Source organism: Solea senegalensis, linkage group LG21, assembly GCF_019176455.1.
Source record: "Solea senegalensis isolate Sse05_10M linkage group LG21, IFAPA_SoseM_1, whole genome shotgun sequence".
NCBI classification, from domain to species: domain Eukaryota; kingdom Metazoa; phylum Chordata; class Actinopteri; order Pleuronectiformes; family Soleidae; genus Solea; species Solea senegalensis.
In genome coordinates this window covers 1,061,700-1,082,500 of record NC_058040.1, presented here as the reverse complement: position 1 = coordinate 1,082,500, position 20,801 = coordinate 1,061,700, and the positions used below count along the sequence as shown (strand labels likewise).

General features: G+C 45.0%; 3 protein-coding genes across 3 annotated transcripts in view; 1 reads left to right on the top strand and 2 right to left on the bottom strand.

Annotated features, from left to right (window-relative positions):
• The window catches only part of LOC122758331 (CD82 antigen-like), a 3,474-nt gene extending 3,008 nt beyond the window's left edge, over nt 1–466 (top strand). The window contains exon 8 of the mRNA XM_044012432.1: nt 77–466. Within this exon, the coding sequence (XP_043868367.1) occupies nt 77–244 (168 nt within the window). The 3' untranslated portion in view covers nt 245–466. The remainder of the gene's footprint in view (nt 1–76) is intronic.
• Nucleotides 467–749: 283 nt separating this feature from the next.
• Nucleotides 750–4,342, bottom strand: LOC122758324 (hemojuvelin-like). The gene is made up of 4 exons (XM_044012419.1): nt 4,122–4,342; nt 3,178–3,304; nt 1,695–2,248; nt 750–1,621 (listed from the first exon to the last, which is right to left on the bottom strand). Exons 2-4 carry the CDS (start codon nt 3,299–3,301, stop codon nt 980–982), a joined length of 1,320 nt encoding a protein of 439 aa, XP_043868354.1. The 5' UTR covers nt 3,302–3,304; nt 4,122–4,342; the 3' UTR covers nt 750–979.
• A 417-nt stretch (nt 4,343–4,759) lies between these two features.
• Nucleotides 4,760–17,663, bottom strand: thbs3a (thrombospondin 3a). The gene is made up of 23 exons (XM_044012405.1): nt 17,411–17,663; nt 15,013–15,219; nt 14,667–14,920; nt 14,448–14,550; nt 14,294–14,320; nt 14,139–14,221; nt 13,565–13,616; nt 13,326–13,474; nt 13,115–13,252; nt 12,952–13,026; nt 11,472–11,624; nt 11,267–11,377; nt 11,069–11,176; nt 10,711–10,870; nt 10,457–10,575; nt 10,330–10,382; nt 9,998–10,179; nt 9,542–9,720; nt 9,285–9,333; nt 9,017–9,213; nt 8,766–8,938; nt 6,497–6,636; nt 4,760–5,315 (listed from the first exon to the last, which is right to left on the bottom strand). Exons 1-23 carry the CDS (start codon nt 17,493–17,495, stop codon nt 5,254–5,256), a joined length of 2,859 nt encoding a protein of 952 aa, XP_043868340.1. The 5' UTR covers nt 17,496–17,663; the 3' UTR covers nt 4,760–5,253.
• Nucleotides 17,664–20,801: the final 3,138 nt, after the last annotated feature.

The following is a 20,801-nucleotide window of genomic DNA, read 5'->3' as shown; positions in this document are numbered from 1 at the left end:
GAATGGTGACTTTGTGACGCTATAGTGTGAGCAGCAGCCTGTGGGTGGCGCTAATAGCACCTGTCTTTGTCACCAGGTCGTCCAGGTGGCAGTTGTCGTGTCTCTGTACCAAACGTTGGGAAGAAAAACCTCTTTGAAAGAAGCCAATCAGCTTATTGATCCTGACCCCACCCCTTCTGAGGATGATCAGATGATTGACGATCAAAATCAATCATCGGTTATTCAGTGTACCAATCTGCAATAAATAACAGTATAAATCTACCACAGCGCCCCCTGGTGTTCACACAGAGCATTACATCCAATCATTCATAAACATCTGTGATTTAGTTTTATAGATATCATCATGCACTTGTTTTATATATGTGTAGTTCTTCCATGATCATGTGATGTCATCACTGTGATGTCATCACAAAGACTTCAGATGATGTTGTTGTGACTCTACAAATAAAACTGAATTGAATTTTAACACAGAACATTTCATTGTTATAAATATAAACAATCTTTATTATTATTATTATTATTATTATTTTCTTTTTACTCACGAATGTATATTTTCTGTGGTGAAAACTGTGTGGGTGTGGCTTATTACAGCATAGTGTTTAAACCAACGGTGTCGCGCCGGGCGACGCCAATACTGCGAAAAACCTAAGTAAACTAACTGAACTACCTAAACTAACTGAACTAAGTAAACTACCTAAACTAAGTAAACTAACTGAACTACCTAAACTAAGTAAACTAACTGAACTACTTAAACTAACCAAACTAAGTAAACTAACTGAACTACTTAAACTAACCAAACTAAGTAAACTAACTGAACTACCTAAACTGAAGTCGTTTAGAAATTTTGAGCCACAGATTCCTACGATGTTCATGTGTACGATAAAAATATTTTTTCATTGCGGGACATTTCTGTGGGCGTGGCCGAGAATGTTTCACTGTGAAGGGATGCCACAGTGATGTCATCAGTGACGTCACTGCCTTAGGCTCTGCTCACAATTCCCAGCATGCCGAGTGTCAGCAGTAGCAGCGTCAGGTGTGGAGGTGGGCGGCGGTGTCGCGCAGCGGCAACCAGTGACAGGTGAACGGTTTCCTGCTCAGAGATCATGTGACGTGCGTCGTGCAGCGCGGTGACGGCGGCGGTGCTGGAGTTCAGGTCGCCGCTGGTGATCAGGTCAAACACGCAGGCCTGGTAGTAGACGTCTCGAGCAGGAAGCAGCGCAGCGCAGTGGGCGTGGGCACTGATGGAGGCGGGCAGAGAGGACTGCGGTGGTGGTGGCTGCGGTGGGCGGAGCGTGTTGAGTCTCTGGGAGGCGGGGCATCCCCACACACACAGCTGCAGGTCCTGTTCGGGGCCAAAAGCCTGCGTGACGCCGCGCGGCGACAGGACGGACAGGCCGAGGGAGCGTCCGCTCTGACGCACCACCAGCAGCGTGCCGATGTGAGACGCTCGGATCTCAGCGTGTCGACCCGGACTCTGCGTGCTGACCGTCAGGCTGCGGTGACCTCGCCACTCGCCGCTGGACACCGAGCCGTCGGCGAACGCCGCGGGCACGTTATCGAGCTCGGCCTGGTACAACTGCTGCTCCACGCACTCACGCATGTTCTTAAAGATGACTGTGATCTGTGGAGAGACACCAGCTGTCAATCATCTCACTGACCACGCCCACACTAACTTCATCAGGTGTGTGACTCACCTTGGTGAGCGCTGTGCTCCTCCCCATAATGGGCGTTTCCGCCTTCATCGGTGAACTGGTGGCTTGAACAAACAGGTATTCATTATCTATGAGAGGCCACGCCCCCTGCACGTCGCACGTCTGGAAATCGTCATTGAACGTTCGGACGTGCGGGTCCCCGAACACGCCGCAGTGCACGTACTCCGGCACGCGACCTTCTCTGCTCAGGAAGCTGCGCTCGTAGAGGCAGTCGTCTGCTGACAGGGTTCCCTGAGGGAGGGGGCGGGGCTGTGGCGTGGGCCCCGCCCGGGGACAGCGGTGCTGGATCAGCAGGTCCTCGATGCCCTGAACCGCAGAGTGGTACGCCAGGTCGCCCCGACACGCCCTCGCCATCCGCTTGGTGCACGTGGCGTAGGATCGCAGGGCGCCGCAGTAACCAGCGTTCACCACTGCTCTGCTCACAGCTGTGGCGCCATCTGGTGGTCTGACTCCTCCTACTCCACTGCCGCCACCCAGGTCCAGCGTCGCAGCCACGAAGTCAGAGTTACACCTGAGGATACGACAGGAAGCTGCACCTGTGGACAAAGTTCACATTCAGACCATAATGTGAACTTACTTAGCTTAGCATTAGCTACAAGAGAATAGACCAGGGGCCCATTTCAGAATGCAGGTTCAACTAACTCTGAGTTGTGGGTTTCAGAACAGCTGATCAGCATCAGTTCAGTTCACTGTGAGTGAATCTTCATCAATGGAGCTCTGATACTACGAGTCACCATGGCAACGGGTAAACAAAGAGCACAGCCTCCATTTTAATCCAGTTAACAGAAATATGAACACATGACATTTATGTGAAGAGGAGTGAATAAATGAACACTATGACATTTTATACAGTGTAATTCACTCATTCATCCTTTCATTAAAGATGATAATGCTGCAGTCCTACCATATGTTACATTAGATTTGATCTTTATTCAGCTGGAACCATAAACTATCATTATAAAAGTGTCCATGTTCAAACTGACTCACTTTTATCACTCTATTTTACATGAAAGCATTTTGCTCAACACTACATTGTGGGGTGGAGTGGCTCAGCGTCTGCTAAATGACATGTAATGTAATGTTATGAAACTATTTCGTGAGCCCCCCCGAAAGCCGTGGTATAGTTAGCACACTGGAAGTAACATGTAATTGGGATTTCGATGTTTTGAAAGACGTAAATGTCATTCATTGTGCAGGTGAATGTGCTCTGACGCGTGTTTTGTTAACGACTGTATGAACTAGGACATGAGACGGAGTGTCAGACAGCTGCTTCAGGCTCACGGAGTCTGTTGCCAGGGTAACTGACTAAACTGGCTTTGTGAAACTGAAAGACCACAGTTTCCCTCATCTCAGGGTTAACTAACTCAGAGTTTTCACTAAACCTGCTTTCTGAAACGGGCCACGGTTGTGTGTGTGTGTGTGTGTGTATGTGTGTCTGTGTGTGCATGTGCGTGTGTGTGTTCACCTTGTTCAGGTAAACTCAGCTGGACCAGCAGCAGAGTCAGCTGGAAACAATGTTTCCATGGTAACGCTGTGTTTCCTGTGATGGCAGACTGAGCCTCCATCATCATCATCATCATCATCATCATCAACTGTGAGAGACAAACACTTATGATCTATGTGACAGTAAACACACACACACTTAAACGTGAGTATTAGTTTTAGTAGCAGTAGTAACAGTAGTAGTAGTTTTAGCAGCAGTAGTAACAGAAGTAGTAGTTTTAGTAGCAGTAGTAACAGAAGTAGTAGTTTTAGTAGCAGTAGTAAAAGAAGTAGTAGTTTTAGTAGCAGTAGTAAAAGTAGTAGTTTTAGTAGCAGTAGTAACAGTAGTAGTAGTTTTAGCAGCAGTAGTAACAGAAGTAGTTTTAGTAGCAGTAGTAACAGTAGTAGTAGTTTTAGTAGCAGTAGTAACAGTAGTTTTAGTAGCAGTAGTAACCAGTAGTAGTAGCAGTAGTAGTACAGTAGTAACAGTAGTAGTTTTAGTAGCAGTAGTAACAGTAATAGTTTTAGTAGCAGTAGTAACAGTAGTAGTAGTTTTAGTAGCAGTAGTAACAGTAGTAGTTTTAGTAGCAGTGGTAACAGTCAGAGTAGTTTTAGTAGCAGTAGTAGTAACAATAGTAGTAGTAACAGTAGCAGTAGTAGTAGTTTCAGTAGTAGTTTTAATAGAAGTAATATCACAGTGATGATGTCAGTCAGTTTTGCTGAGTCATGTTGTCCAGTGTTTGTTATTAAAAGATGTCACACTGTGATCATGCTAATGCTAGTCAGTGCCAGTGTTAGGCTAATACCAGTGTTAGCTGTTAGCCCAGTTTTAGGCTAATGCCCATGTTAGCTGTTGGTGTAACCCGTGGGTGAAACAGAGCAGGGGCTTTTGGGAATTGTAGTCACTGACAATCATAACAGTCTCACCTCAAGTGGTTCAGGATCAGAGTTGGTCCATGTTTATCTCCAGGTTTGTGTCAGGACCTGGGTCCTGGTTCTGGTCTGTCCTGGTCTGAAGTGTCTCTGGCTCTGGTCTGTCCTGGTCTGAAGTGTCTCTGGTCTTTGACACGTGTGACATTCACAGCTGATTGAGAGAGTCAGTCGTTTCTAAATAAATCACCAACAGCTGCTGCTGCACAACAGCTGAGACACACACACACACACACTGACACACTGACACACACACATACACTCACACACACATACTGACACACACACACACACTGACACTGATACACTCACACACACTGACACTGATACACTCAAACACACACTCACTCACACACACATACTGATACACACCCACTGATACACACACACATATTAATTCACACAAACACATACTGATACACTCTCACACACACTGATACACACACACTCTCACCTTAATTGAAAAGTGTGAATGCTGCCCCCTGCTGCCTTTAAGAGGTCACTGCAGCTGACCAAACATCTCAGTCCTGCATTAACTACAGTTAATCAAGTGTGTGTGTGTGTATGTGTGTGTCAGATAGTGAGTGTGTGTGTGTGTGTGTGTGTGTGTCAGTAGAAGAATAAAGTAGTTTGTTTTAAAATGATCAGATTTTTTATTTCAAACATGAAAAACATCAAATATGTTGTAGCTTATGATTCGTCAGCAGGGTCATGTGATCTGATCAATATCTATGTTTCAATGACTCAGCATTTCAATCATTAAAGGGGAGTCTGGTGGTTTACAGTCTGGTCCAGCTGGTTCACAGTCCGGTCCAGGTTCTGGTGGTTTACAGTCCGGTCCAGGTTCAGGTGGTTTACAACCCTGTTCAGGTTCTAGTGGTTTACAGTCCAGTTCAGGTGGTTAACAGTCTGGTCCAGGTTCTGGTGGTTTACAGTCTGGTTCAGGTTCTGATGGTTTACAGTCCGGTCCAGGTCCTGATGTCACAGTTTGTCCACTAGTTGAAGACATCATCAGTGACATCATCATTAGTGTGTGTGAACACACTGTGTAGCTTCTTCTGCGTTGTTATGACGACATGAGTCAGCAGAGATGATGAAGATGATGATGTCACTGCTTCACCTGCTACTCTCAAACCTGAATGTGCATCAGAACTTGTTTACGATGAGAGTGGAAATCTGCAGGCACCGTGTCTGAAAACAACAACAACAAACATCAACAAACAAACAACAACAAACAACATTAAATTTGAAATCCTCCTCCTCACGTACAAAGCACTTAATGGTCACGCCCCTTCATACCTGAAAGACCTAGTCTTACCCTATCACCCTAATAGACCACTTAGGTCACAAAATACAGGTTTACTTGTGGTTCCCAGAGTCTGTAAGAGCCTTTAGTTACCAGGCTCCTCCTCTCCTGTGGAACCAGCTTCCAATGATAGTTCGGGAGGCGGAGCCTCTCTCTGTATTTAAAGTTAAACTTAAAACTTTCCTTTTTGATAAAGCTTATAGTTAGAGCTGGTTCAGGGAAACCTGGACCAGCTCTTAGTTCTGCTGCTATAGAACTAAACTGCTGGGGGATTTTCCTGTGGTACACGCACATTCACTCTCTCACACTCAGGATATGATTATGACTTTTTATATGTCATTAACATTGTCTCTTTCTCTCCCTAGTTTGTGTCCTTCCTTCCTTCCTTCCTTCCCTCTCTCTCTCTCTGTATTCTCATCATGCAGGTTGCAGGATCAAGATCCAGTTTCCGAGGCTACGCTCATCGTCACCATTATTATTATGTTATAATTAAAAAGTCGATATCAGTAACTGTATAAACTTGTAACCTGATACAGTTGTTGTGTATCTGCTGCTGGTCTCCCTCTCTCTCTTCTGTCTCTCCCTCATCTCCCTCTTGTCCTTTCTCTCCCCCCTATCTGTCCCCCACCTCACCTCTGTCCCCCATTTTCCTTTCACCCCAACCGGTCGAGGCAGATGACCGCACATCTCTGAGTCTGGTTCTGTCAGAGATTTCTTCTTCTGTTAAGAGAGAGTTTTTTCTCTCCACTGATGCCTAGTGTTTGCTCATTGTGTGAACTGTTGTGTTTCTCTGCTCTCTTTGATGTTGTCTATGTACAGACCTGAGATCATGTATGTTATGATTTGGCGCTATACAAATAAAATTGAATTGAATTGAATTGAATGGAATCAACAAACATCAACAACGACAAACAACAACAACAAACATCAACAACGACAAACAACAACAACAAACATCAACAACGACAAACAACAACAACAAACATCAACAAACAACAACAACAACAAACAACAACAAACATCAACAGTCCAGGTAAACACACATGTGAAAGGTCAAAGGTCTTACCGTTGCACCTGTAGCGCAGGTTGGACCAGATTATGTTTTCCTGAGAGAAGCAGAAAACGCCGAGTCGTCCTCCTCTCATGGAGCTGTCAATCACCACACCTGAGTCAGCCACCATCTTTGTTCCCTCAAACAGCTTCACCCTGGAACACAGAGATGCCGAAGTAGAAAAAAAACGCTTCTCCTGACCCTCATGAGCGACCGAGAGAAAAGGAGGTCTGGTTTCTGGTTTAGGGTCTGGTTTGGGGTCTGGTCTGAGGTCTGGTGTAAGGCGCAGGTCTGAGGTCTGGTTTGAGGTGCAGGTCTGAGGTCTGATGTGAGGTGCATGTCTGAGGTCTGGGGCCTGTTTCCGAAAGAAGGTTCAACAAACTCTGAGTTAAATCCTTAACTCTAGGGGCCCGTTTTAGAAAGCAGGTTTAGTGAAAACTCTGAGTTGAGGTGAGGGAAACTCTGGTTTTTCGGTTTCACAAAGCCAGTTCAGCTTAACTCTGAGTCAGTTACCCCGGCAACATACTCTGTGAACCTAACACATCCATTATTACAAGCCTGTACGTCTACTTACCTTAAGTCAGCTCATATCACCACATAATGAATCCAACCTCCACACACGCATCAAATCTTAATCAAATAAATTTGTTTCCAGGGGAGCTCATGTCAACACTGTGCACAAATAATAATAACAATGATTTATAAAGCGCGAAATCTTAATGTTTGACAGCATTTCAGTGACGGTGTTTATATTTACACGTGGAAATATAGTCATGAAATAGTGTTGAGAAAAATGTTTTCATGTAAAATAGAGTGAAAAAAGTGAGTCAGATTGAACATGGACACTTTTATAATGATGGTCTTCTCTTCTTCAGTTTGTGTGTCGTCTGGTTCCAGTTGAATAAAGATCAAATCTAATGTAACATATGGTAGGACTGCAGCATTATCATCATTAATGAAAGGATGAATGAGTGAATTACACTGTATAAAATGTCATAGTGTTCATTTATTCACTCGTCTCTTCACATAAATGTCATGTGTTCATATTTCTGTTAACTGGATTAAAATGGAGGCTGTGCTCTTTGTTTACCCGTTGCCATGGTGAATCATAGTAGCAGAGCTCCATTGATGATGATTCACTCACAGTGAACTGAACTGATGCTGATCAGCTGTTCTGAAACCCACAACTCAGAGTTAGTTGAACCTGCATTCTGAACCTGCCCCTGGTCTGAGGTCTGATTTAAGGTGCAGGTCTGAGGTCTGGTGTGAGGTGCAGGTGTGAGGTGCAGGTGTGAGGTGAGGTCTTTGAGGTCTGGTGTGAGGTGCAGGTCTGAGGTCTGGTTTAAAGTGCAGGGTTGAGTTGCAGGTCTGTGGTCTGGTTTCAGGTGCAGGTTTGAGGTGCAGGTCTGAGGTCTTGAGGTCTGGTGTGAGGTGCAGGTCTGAGGGTCTGGTGTGAGGTGCAGGTCTGAGGTCTGGTGTGAGGTCTGGTGTGAGGTGCAGGCCTGAGTTCTGGTATGAGGTGCAGGTCTGAGGGTTTGAGGTGCAGGTCTGGGTTTGAGGTCTGGTGTGAGGTGCAGGTCTGAGGTCTGCTGAGGTAGGTGCAGGTCTGAGGTATAGTTTGAGGGTCTGGTGTGAGGTGCAGGTCTGAGGTGCAGGTCTGAGGTCTAGTTTGAGGTGCAGGTCTGAGGTCTGCTGGTGTGAGGTGCAGGTCTGTCTAAGGTCTGGTGTGAGGTGCAGGTCTGAGGTCTGGTGTGAGGTGCAGGTCTGAGGTCTGGTGTGAGGTGCAGGTCTGAGGTCTGAGGTCTGGTGTGGTGCAGGTCTGAGGTCTGGTCTGAGGTCTAGTTTGAGGTCTGGTGTGAGGTGCAGGTCTGAGGTCTGGTTTGAGGTGCAGGTCTGAGGTCTGGTTTGAGGTGCAGGTCTGAGGTCTGGTTTGAGGTCTGGGGTCTGGTGTGAGGTGCAGGTCTGAGGTATAGTTTGAGGTCTGGTGTGAGGTGCAGGTCTGAGGTCTAGGTCAGGTGTGAGGGTGCAGGTCTGAGGTCTGGTTTAGGTGCAGGTTTGAGATGCAGGTCTGAGGTCTGGTGTGCAGGTCAGGTGTGAGGTGCAGGTCTGAGGTCTAGTTTGAGGTCTGGTGTGAGGTGCAGGTCTGAGGTCTGGTTTGAGGTCTGAGGTCAGGTCTGGTGTGAGGTGCAGGTCTGAGGTCTGGTTTGAGGTCTAGTGTGAGGTGCAGGTCTGAGGTCTGGTGTGAGGTGCAGGTCTGAGGTCTGGTATGAGGTGCAGGTCTTACCTGATGTATCCGACCTGGGGCCGGTGGCTCAGCTGCCAGCGGTACGAGGTCTTGTCCTTCCAGCCCATGTTCCTTGGATCCTTCCAGAGCAGCGTCACCTCTCCAGGTGTGTCTCCTGTGTGCCAGAGGGCGTTCCTCAGATACTCACCCGGTCCAGTCTGAGATTTGACCGCCTGTGGGAGAGACACAGAGATGAGGTGAGGTGAACATGCAGGAGGTTTACCAGTCGGCCACATGAGGGCGACAGAGACCTTGAGCTGTAGCGCGGGCTGGGCCAGCGCTGTGAAGGGGACAGACTGCCAGTACGCCTGCTCCGTCTGCTTCCACATCACCACATAGAAACTGGACGAGTCCTGGTAACCAAAGACGAAACCGGCGTAGTCGTCGTCTGTCACCGTGTTGACGTGAAACGTTCCCTCGAAGTCCACACCGTTAAACGCTGTGTATCCTGTGGACACGGGTGATGATGTCACAGAGACAGAGGACAGGCGATGATGTCACAGAGGACAGGTTACGTACCTACTGCCAGACCAGGGTCACTGTTCATGGTCTGGACGATCTCCATTCCCTGAAGAGAGACATGACCTTTAGAATGACCCCCTCAGACTGACTCCGCCCACCTAACTGTGATGTCACATGACCACTTTAAACACAAAAACCTTTGACACAAACGTGGCTGCTGAAGGTGTTGTCCCTCGTCCACGTCTCTGTCTCTTACCCGTTCATACGTTTGAACCAATGACTGACTAAAGACGGACTCCACCCGCTCGGGTCACCTGATTCAGCACCACCCAGTTGGGGTCGATCTGGGCATCGCCCTCTGGGTCCAGGACGACCGTCTGATAGGCTCTGAAGTCTGTGAGCGTGACCTCTGCACTCTCTGGACACGCGTCCATCACGTCCAACACCGAGTCGTTATCAAAGTCGTCCTCACAGACATCGCCAACGCCGTCCACTGAGACAGAGACAGTCACAGACAGACAGAGACGGACAGAGACAGTCACAGACAGACAGAGACGGACAGAGACAGTCACAGACAGACACGGACAGAGACAATCACAGACAGAGATGGACAAAGACAGAGACGGAGACCGAGACAGTCACAGACAGACAGAGACGGACAGAGACTTTAAGCTAACTCTTCTCCTCGTAAACACATTATCAGGAATAAAACTTTATCAACACTTTGCCCCGCCCTCTTCTTGTTCACACACACACACACACACACATACTGTCAGAGTCTTTCTGGTTGGGGTTGACGATGAGTCGGCAGTTGTCGTGATCGTCGAGGACACCATCGTTGTCGTCGTCATGGTCACAGTCGTCTCCGAGTCCGTCGTTATCAGAGTCCAGCTGTGAACTGTTGGGAATGTCGGGACAGTTGTCTCTGCTGTTTTGAAGACCGTCTCCATCCCTGAAGGACACACAGACACATGGGAGACGTGGATCACATGACCATTCAGGTTCAGTGGCTGTGTGTGTGTGTGTGTGTATAGAGACCTGTTGTCAGCAGCAGGGGGCACTCACAGCACAGTCTGTTTGTGTTTAATGTTGAATAACTCACGTGTCCTGGTCGGTGTCACACACGTCTCCCACCAGATCGTTGTCTATGTCCGTCTGAGAGAGAGAGAGACAGTTAAAGAATGACTGTTACCTCTGACCTCTGACAGTATGATGTCATACAGTCTGACCTGTGTGGGGTCACTGAGCTCTGGACAACTGTCACAGGCGTCACCAACTCCGTCACGGTCTCTGTCCGTCTGCATCGGGTTTGGAACCTTCACACAGTTATCAAGGACGTTTGGAATGCCTGAACACACACACACACAGAGACACAAACACACACAGACACAAACACACACAGACACACACACTGATGAGTCAGATTGTGTGATGTTATCAGCCAATCAGTGATGAGATGTCTGCGTGTGTGTGCGTGTGTCACCGTCTCCGTCAATGTCCTGGTCACAGGCGTCTCCCTGTCCATTACTGTCTGTGTCCCTCTGCTCAGTGTTGGGGACGTTAGGACAGTTATCACAGGCATCTCCAAACGAGTCGCTGTCAGAGTTTTGCTGGTCTCTGTTAGCGACCAGGCGACAGTTGTCCTGAGGGACAGAGGACATGTGTCAGCAGAGGGGAGGGGCTACAGCACCTTTAGCCAATCAGAACAGAGCTCTGATGTCATAGAAGATGAGGATGTTCCCGCCTCTTTGTCATGTGACTGAGTTGAGCTGAGATAAACCTGTCCAGGTACCCGGACTAAAGATGACAGTGATGGCTCCGCCCCCATCCTCATGTCTCACCTCCACATTCTTGACACCGTCTCCGTCAGCGTCCTCATCACACTGATCTCCAATGCCGTCGTTGTCGGCATCTTCCTGACCAGAGTTTGGCGTAAACACACAGTTGTCCTGAAGAGGGCGACGAGGGACAACAAGACGAGATTACACTGTTTGTTTACATTATACTGTGTGTGTGTGTGTGTGTGTGCTCGTTTGTACCTGTTTACAGTATTTGTTGTTGTCGATGCAGGGCAGAGAACGGTCAGGATATCCATCGATGTCTGTGTCAAAACCACATGTGTTTCCATTTCCTGCCCAGCCCACGTTACACTGTTCACACACACACGCAGACACACGCACACACACACACGTTACAACAGTGGTGTGCTTTGGCTGCACTGTGTCAGGTGGGCGGAGTCCTCACCCTGCAGGAAACGTCTCCATTCCTCTCCATGGTGCAGTGTGCGTTGGTGTCACAGGGGTTAAAGGTCAAAGCAGCACATGAATTCCTGGGGAAACAACCTGAAGTCTGGTTGCCAAGGAAACCGGGTTTACAGCCACCACACTTATACGAGCCCTGAGGACAAAGACATGAAACTAAGACAACTGTGACATCACCAACAACATTGACATCATTGACACTGAAATCACTGAAACAGACAGAACTGAAATCACTGACAACACTGACAACATTGACATCACTGACATCACTGACAACACTGACAACATTGACATCACTGACAACATTGACATCGATGACACAGACATCACTGACATCACTGACAACATTGACATCAATGACACAGACATCGACATCACTGACATCATGACATCACACATGACATCAGACATCACATTGACATCATTGACAACATTGACATCAATGACAACATCAGACATCACTGACATCACGACATCACAACATTGACATCGACATCACTGACATCACAACACATCACTGACAACATTGACATCAATGACACACATCACATCACACATCATGACATCAACATCACTGACAACATTGACAACATTGACACATTGACAACATTGACAACATTGACAAGATGACACAGACATCACTGACAACATTGACATCAATGACTGACATCACTGACATCACTGACACACATCATGACATGACATCAGACAGACATCACTGACATACACAACAACATTGACAACATTGACAACATTGACATCAATGACACAGACATCAATGTAGAATCACTGACAACATTGACAACATTGACAACATTGACAACATTAACATTGACAACATCAACATTGACATCAATGACACAGATGAACTGAAATCACTGACACTGACATCACTGACTTCCAAATCACTGACATCATGACACCAGACATCACTTTACTGACAGCTCTGACACCAAAATCATCACTGACATATCAATGGACACACTGACATCACTGACACTGATATCAATGACATCACTGACACGGGCATCACTGACACTGACACTGATATCACTGACATCACTGACACAGGCATCACTGACATTGACATCACAGACATCATCTGACACATCTCTGACATCACTGACATAAACATCACTGACACAGACATTACTGAAATCAGTAACACAGACATTACTGACACAGACATAAATGACATTACTGACACTGATATCACTGACATCACTGACACAGACATCACTGACATCACTGACATCGGACACATCACTGAAATCAGTGACACAGACATTACTGACAGACATCCTAAAATCTCACTGACACAGACATCACTGACATCACTGACACAGACATCACTGAAATCAGTGACACAGACTGACACATACATTAATGACACATCACTGACATCACTGACATCACTGACACAGACGTCATTGACATCACTGACACAGACATCACAGACTCACCACAGTGTTGATGCACACAGAGTTTGACACACAGGCATCTGGCAGATCCAAGCACTCGTCGATGTCCACGCACTCCTGTCAACAAACATGGAAACAAACATGAGACGATGAACTTTAGTGCACACACACACACACACACACAGACACACACACACACTCAGACCTGTTTGTGTGTCTTGGCGTAGTCCAGTCCAGTTCCAACCAGTGGCGCCCCCCACAGGCCTGGAGGACATGACTGACAGCTGAAGCCGCCCATGGTGTTGACACAGGCATCAGGAGAGAAACATGGCTGCAGCTCACACTGAGGGGGAGGAGTCGCATTACTGACACACCCCACCCACACAGAGTCTGTTGTTGTTGTTGTTGTTGTTTACCTCATCAATGTCCTGACATTGTGTCCCGTTACCGTTGGTCCCTGGAGGACAGGGTCCACAGGTGTATCCAGGGAAGTGCAGGCTGTCCACACAGGGGACACCTTTGTAACACGGGTTAGGGACGCAGCGTGAACGAGGCTCATGGAAACCTGCAGGGACAGACACAGGTTTCAATCAGGTCCTTAGATCATACACAGTCCACAAAACTGCTGACCCAGATCACAAAACTGCTGACTCACCACATACTTGACACTCCAGGATGGTGTTTCTGATCAGGGACATCTCCTTCACCTGAAGACAAGAGGACAGCGAGACACAGTTCAACTCTGCTGTCAACTGTACTGTCTGTCTCACCTGTTCTCTGATGTCCTATCTCACCTATTCTCTGATGTCTCACCTGTTCTACGATGTCCCGTCTGTCCTCTGAGTCTCACCTGTTCTGTGATGTCCTGTCTGTCCTCTGATGTCTCACCTGTTCTCTGATGTGCTGTCTGTCCTCTGAGTCTCACCTGTTCTCTGGTGTCCTTTCTGTCCTCTGAGTCTCACCTGTTCTCTGATGTCCTGTCTGTCCTCTGAATATCGCATCCTTTGATGTCTCACCTGTCCTGTCTGTCCTCTGATGTCTCACCTATCCTATGATGTCCTGTCCGTCCTCTGTCTCACCTGTCCTTTGGTGTCTCACCTGTTCTCTGATATCCTGTCCGTCCTTCGATGTCTCACCTGTTCTCTCATGTCCGTTCTGTCCTCTGAGTCTCACCTGTTCTCTGATGTCCTGCCTGTCCTCTGAATCTCACCTGTCCTTTGATGTCTCACCTGTTCTCTGATGTCCTGTCTCAGTTCTCCCAGGATCTGGTTGAAGATGATGAGTTGTCCAATCAGAGCCTTGGTGTGATCACCTGAGGACGACATCATTAACCTGATCAGCTGTGATTATTGATTATCAGCTGTGGACGTCTTTGAAGACTCACCCAGGATGGAGTTCACGTCCCCGTTCACTGAAAGGCAATGGACAGATGAGTGTCCTCAGATGAATGAGAAGAGGACAGGTGAGACAGTCAGGGGACAGTCATGGGGATGACATATGGGACAGGGAGGGAACAGATGAAGACAGGTAAGACTCACCTGTATTGTAGTTTGACGCGTCTCCCTGAAAAGGACAATCAGTCAAAGCTCCAGCTTGAGCAACGCTGCCCCCTAGAGACAGTTTGAGGGACACCACTGCTCCCTGAGAGACAGTGAGACAAATAGAGACAGTGAGACAGAGAGAGGAACAGTGAGACAGAGAGCGACAGTGAGACATCATAACTCTGACAACTGAGTGGGGCAATCATTGTCTCTGACCTGAAGACGAGCGTACGTCTTTTGTCCATGTCTCAGCTCCACCAGGTGGGCATCTCCAGGCAGAGGGACGAGCGGTGGCAGACTCTGGCTGGAGTCGGCCAATCGGCAGTCGACGTACAGCTCCATGTGGGCGTGCTGTCGGTTCAGACCGCCCACTCTCAGGAGGACAGAGTGTGTGCGTCCATCCGCTAAGTTGGCGTTCTGCAGGTTGACTGTGTGGACTTTCCCGTCCGCTCTGACGTAGCGGACCAGAACTGAGAGGACACAGGAAGTGGACACACAGGAAGTGGTCATACACAGCAGCGTCACACCAACGTGGGCCCAGTGTCGTTCAAAACTCACCAACCTTTATTGATCTTTCCCATGACGGCCACCTCCAAGTACTTCCTGTTGTCCTGTTTACTGTACACTCCCATCAAGACTCCGCCCAGCTTCACCGGCAGCCGCAGCGTCGACACCACGTACACGTCACTGAGCGCGCTCAGACTGCCCGACAGCTTCTCCACCGCCGCCGCGCTCTGACGTGCATCCTGAAGACTGAGCACGTCAATCACTGAGGAAGAGGGAGGGGCCAAAACCACACCATGTGACCACAGGTTAATTTATTCAGAAGTGATTCAAGTTAAGGTCTCAGTTAAAGTACTGAGTACTTCATATTTCACAGTAAAAGAACTTCATATTTCACAGTAAAAGTACTTCATTGTCCACAGTAAAAATATTTCATATTTCACAGTAAAACTACTTAATATTTCACAGTAAAACTACTTAATATTTCACAGTAAAAATATTTCATATTTTACAGTAAGAATACTTCAGCGTTCACATTAAAAAATACTTCAGTGTTTACAGTAAAAATAATTCATATTTCACAGTAAAAATACTTCAGTGTTCACAGTAAAAGTATTTCAGTACTTCAGGGTTCACAGAAAAAGTACTTCAGTGTTCACAGTAAAAATACTTCAGTGTTCACAGTAAAAAACACTTCAGTGTTTACAGTAAAAATATTTCATATTTCACAGTAAAAATATTTCATATTTCACAGTAAAAATACTTCAGTGTTCACAGTAAAAGTATTTCAGTACTTCAGGGTTCACAGAAAAAGTACTTCAGACAGTAAAAATTCAGTGTTCACAGTAAATATATTTCATATTTCACAGTAAAAATACTTCAGTGTTCACAGTAAAAATACTTCAGTGTTCACAGTAAAGTCATATTTCACAAAAAATACTCAGTGTTCACAGTAAAAGTGCTTCACAGTCACAGTAAAGTATTTCAGTACTTCAGGTTCAAGAAAAGTACTTCAGTGTTCACAGTAAAAATACTTCAGTGTTCACAGTAAATATATTTCATATTCCACAGTAAAAATACTTCAGTGTTCACAGTAAAAATACTTCCGTGGTCACAGTAAAAGTGCTTCATATTTCACAGTAAAAATACTTCAGTGTTCACAGTAAAAGTGCTTCAGTGCTCACAGTAAAAATACTTCAGTGTTCACAGTAGAAATACTTAATATTTCACAGTAAAAATACTTCAGTGTTCACAGTAAAAGTAAGTGTACACAGTAAAATAGTGTTCCAGTGCTCACAGTACTTCAGTGTTCACAGTAAAGTGCTCCGCAGTAAAAATACAGTGTTCACAGTAGAAATAAATATTTCACAGTAAAAATCACAATAAAAATAGTTCACAGTAAAAATACTTCAGTGTCAAATTACTACAGTGTTCACAGTTTCACTGTTCACAGTAAAAATACTTCAGTGTTCCCAGTAATAAAAATAGTTCAGTGTTCACAGTAAAAATATTTCATATTTCACAGTAAAAATACTTCAGTGTTCACAGTAAAATTACTTCAGTGTTCACAGTACAAATACTTCAGTGTTCACAGTACAAATACTTCATATTTCACAGTAAAAGTACTTCAGTGTTCACAGTAAAAATACTTCAGTGTTCACAGTAAAAGTACTTCAGTGTTCACAGTACAAATACTTCATATTTCACAGTAAAGGTACTTCAGTTTTCACAATAAAAATACTTCAGTGTTCACAGTAAAAATATTTCGGTGTTCACAGTAAAAATACTTCAGTGTTCACAGTAAAAGTACTTCAGTGTTCACAGTACAAATACTTCATATTTCACAGTAAAGGTACTTCAGTTTTCACAAAAAATACTTCAGTGTTCACAGTAAAAATATTTCGGTGTTCACAGTAAAAAATACTCAGTGTTCACAGTAAAAGTACTTCTTCACAGTACAAATACTTCATATTTCACAGTAAAAGTACTTCAGTGTTCACAAAAATATTTCAAGTAAAAATACTTCAGTGTTCACAGTAAAAATACTTCAGTGTTCACAGTAAAAGTACTTCAGTGTTCACAGTAAAAATACTTCATATTTCACAGTAAAAGTACTTCACAGTAAAAATACTTACTTCAGTGTTCACAGTACAAATACTTCATATTTCACAGTAAAGGTACTTCAGTTTTCACAATAAAAATACTTCAGTGTTCACAGTAAAAATAGGTGTTCACAGTAAACAGTATACTTCAGTACTTCACAGTGTTCACAGTAAAAATATTTCGGTGTTCACAGTAAAAATACTTCAGTGTTCACAGTAAAAGTACTTCAGTGTTCACAGTACAAATACTTCATATTTCACAGTAAAAGTACTTCAGTGTTCACAGTAAAAATACTTCAGTGTTCACAGTAAAAATACTTCAGTGTTCACAGTAAAAGTACTTAAAGTCCATACCTTGAACGTCCGGTTCGTCCGAGACTTCCACCGAGAACTGAACCCAGAGCAGTGACAGCAGAACTGGAACCGTCCAGTCCATCATGTCTGAGGAAGGACGACCAGACCAGACCAGACCAGACCAGAAGCAGGAGCACGAACACGAGCAGACGTGGGTCTGAACCGACGCCGAACTTTCAGATTTCGGGCGGAGACCAAGCGGGAAAACCGAGTCGAGAAAGAGAGAGAGGAGTAACGGGCGCGTTCACGCGCTTCACTGCTGCTGACGGGAGCGCGCTCAGCTCTCCTGCTCCTGTGAGTGATCGGAAAGAGGCGGTGTTGACGTCCTCGGCCCCGCCCCCTGCTCACCTGCAGCTCCCACTGATTTAGTTCATTTATGACGTCAACACACCGTAACTGTCAGTCTGACCTGAGGATGACGTCACAGCTGAGTTCAGGTCTGTTATTGTAGTTCATTTGTCAAACATGTAACATGTTCACAGGCGCCACCAGGGGGCAGTACTGTGTGTAACACACATGTTACAACTCCAGGGGGCGCTGCCATCAACACTTTATATTCATAACAAAGAGGTCAAAGTTTAAAGTTAATCTACGTAAACCTGTAATGTCTCCACTCTCCACCAGGGAGCGACACCACTGTATTTATATGTAAATGATGTCCCAGTCATGGACGTCTGTCTCTCTGTCCTTGTCCAAACTCAGTTGCTCATTAATGTCTGTGTTCAACACACACGTCTGACTCCACCCACGTTTGTTTCATAGCTCCTCCTCTGTGTGGGCGGAGTCATCACATCACTGTGGTGTCAACACTAAGTCGTGACTTGAAAAGCAGTTGTTTTGGGTGAAACTGAATCATTAGAATGGTTCAGTACTCCAGACTGTGACTGTGTTAAAAACATTAATAATATTAATATAATACGTAAATATTGATATATATGTGTATAACATTAATGTTACCGTTTCATTTTTATTCTTGCTTCACAAAGAACACTTAGAACACTTAGAGCTTTGTTATTGAATTCACATTCAATAACCTCACCTACAACCTCTGATGCAACATTAGAAAATAGGGGAGACTTTAGGGAGGGGCCATGCTGTGATTGACAGCTAGTATTCAGACTCCACCCCCAGCCTTCCTGCTCGTTGAAAAACGACACACACACAAAAGATGATGAGTGAATCCATCATAAGGTCAGAGGTCATCAGTCTTTACACATGTGTAAAAACTGTTTTTGTTTTCATTATTTAGGTTTATGTATCTTTGTGACCTCATGACCTTTGTGACCTCATGACCTTTGTGACCCCATGACCTTTGTGACCACATGACCTTTGTGACCTGGAGATCATGCGTGTAATTCCATGTTTTTATGTAAATAATGTAACATGTCTGTTATGTTTGTTTCATAAATCTGTGTTTCTGCGACATTTGTGTTTCTGCGACATTTCTGTGTTTCTACGATGTTTGTGTTTCTGTGACATTTCTGTGTTTCTGCGACATTTCTGTGTTTCTACGACATTTGTGTTTCTGTGACATTTCTGTGTTTCTGGTGGCATTTCTGTGGCATTTCTGTGTTTCTCGTTTCTGTGTTTCTCGCGTTTGTGTTTTCGCTGATGTTTTCTGTGTTTTTGCGATGTTTCTGCGACATCCCTGTGTTTTTGCAAATTTTTTGTGTTTCTGCAACGTTTCTGTATCTGCAACGTTTCTGTGACGTTTGTGTTTTTGCGATGTTTCTGTGTTTCTGCGGCGTTTCTACAACATTTGTGTTTTTGTGATGTTTCTGTGTTTTTGCAACGTTTCTGTGACATTTCTGTGTTTCTGCGATGTTTCTGTGTTTCTACGACGTTTGTGTTTCTGTTACATTTGTATTTCTGCGACATTTCTGTGTTTCTGCGACATTTCTGCGTTTCTACGACATTTGTGTTTCTGCAACGTTTCTGTGTTTCTGCGATGTTTCTGTGTTTCTGTGATGTTTCTGTGTTTTTGCAATGTTTCTGTGTTTCTGCGACGTTTGTGTTTTGTGACATTTCTGTGTTTCTGCAATGTTTTTGTGACATTTCTGTGTTTCTGTGAAATTTCTGCGATGTTTCCGTGATGTTTCTGTGTTTTTGTGACGTTTCTGTGACATTTCTGTGTTTCTGTGACGTTTCTGTGTTTCTGCGACCTTTCTGTGTTTTTGCAATGTTTCCGTGATATTTCTGTGTTTCTGCGATGTTTCCGTGACATTTCTGTGTTTCTGCGATGTTTCTCTGTTTTTGTGACATTTTTGTGTTTTTGGACGTTTCTGTGTTTCTGCGACGTTTCTGTGTTTCTGCGACGTTTATGTTTTTGCAACTTTTTTGTGTTTCTGCGATATTTCCGTGAAATTTCTGTCATTCTGCATTGTTTCCGTGACCTTTCCGTGTTTTTGCGACGTTTCTGTGACCTTTCTGTGTTTTTGCGATGTTTCTGTGTTTTTGCGATGTTTCTGTGTTATTGTGATGTTTCTGTGTTTCTACGATGTTTCCGTGTTTTTGTGACATTTTTGTGTTTTTGCAACGTTTCTGTGTATTTGCGTCATTTCTGTGACATTTTTGTGTTGTTGCAATGTTTCTGTGATGTTTCTGTTTTTGCAACATTTCTATGTTTTTGTGACGTTTCTGTGTTTCTGTGACATTTTTGTGTTTTTGCAATGTTTCCGTGATATTTCTGTGTTTCTGCGATGTTTCCGTGACATTTCTGTGTTTCTGCGATGTTTCCGTGTTTTTGTGACATTTTTGTGTTTTTGCGACATTTCTGTGTTTTTGCGACGTTTCTGTGACATTTTGTGTTTTGCGGCGTTTTCTGTGACATTTTTGTGTTTTTGCGACGTTTCTGCGACCCTTTTTGCTGCATTTATGCATTTTTGTTCTGTGTTTTTGCCACTTTTCTGTGTTTTTGCCAATTTTCTGTGTGTTTGCAAAATTTCGGTGTTTTTGCGACCTTTCTGTGTTTTTGCGACCTTTCTGTGTTTTTGCGACGTTTCCGTTTTGTTAAACAAACAAAAACAAACTCTTTTTCTTCATTTTGAATCTGGACAGAAAAAAACTTTTTAGACAAGTGTGTATGTCTTCACCAGTGTTTGTTTCTCCTGCTGGAGTGTTGCCATTGGTAACCTGTATTTAACAGCAGGTGGAAGGGGGAGAAGGAAACTCCACCCACCCCCATCCAAAAGCAGCAGTTTGTACGACACACACACACACACACACACACAGACACACAATTCCTGTGTGATGGCGTCATTGTGCAGCTGTTTGTCCCGAGGGTCCAGACCCAGTCAGGACGGGTGGAGAGGCGAGGTGTGTGTGTGTGTGCATGCGTGCATGTCTGTCTGTGTGTGTGCGTGTGTGTTGTCAGAATGTTCTGGAACATGTG

Excerpts from the sequence above, each read along its gene's own strand:
- LOC122758324 (XM_044012419.1), bottom strand. The coding sequence starts at position 3,301 with ATGATGATGATGATGATGATGATGATGGAGGCTCAGTCTGCCATCACA. Across the intron at positions 2,249-3,177 it reads GCTGAGTTTACCTGAACAAG|GTGCAGCTTCCTGTCGTATC; the intron begins GTGAACACACAC and ends CTTTGTCCACAG. Across the intron at positions 1,622-1,694 it reads GGAGCACAGCGCTCACCAAG|ATCACAGTCATCTTTAAGAA; the intron begins GTGAGTCACACA and ends GTCTCTCCACAG.
- thbs3a (XM_044012405.1), bottom strand. The coding sequence starts at position 17,495 with ATGATGGACTGGACGGTTCCAGTTCTGCTGTCACTGCTCTGGGTTCAG. Across the intron at positions 11,177-11,266 it reads ACAACAAATACTGTAAACAG|GACAACTGTGTGTTTACGCC; the intron begins GTACAAACGAGC and ends CGCCCTCTTCAG. Across the intron at positions 9,721-9,997 it reads CAACCAGAAAGACTCTGACA|TGGACGGCGTTGGCGATGTC; the intron begins GTATGTGTGTGT and ends TCTCTGTCTCAG.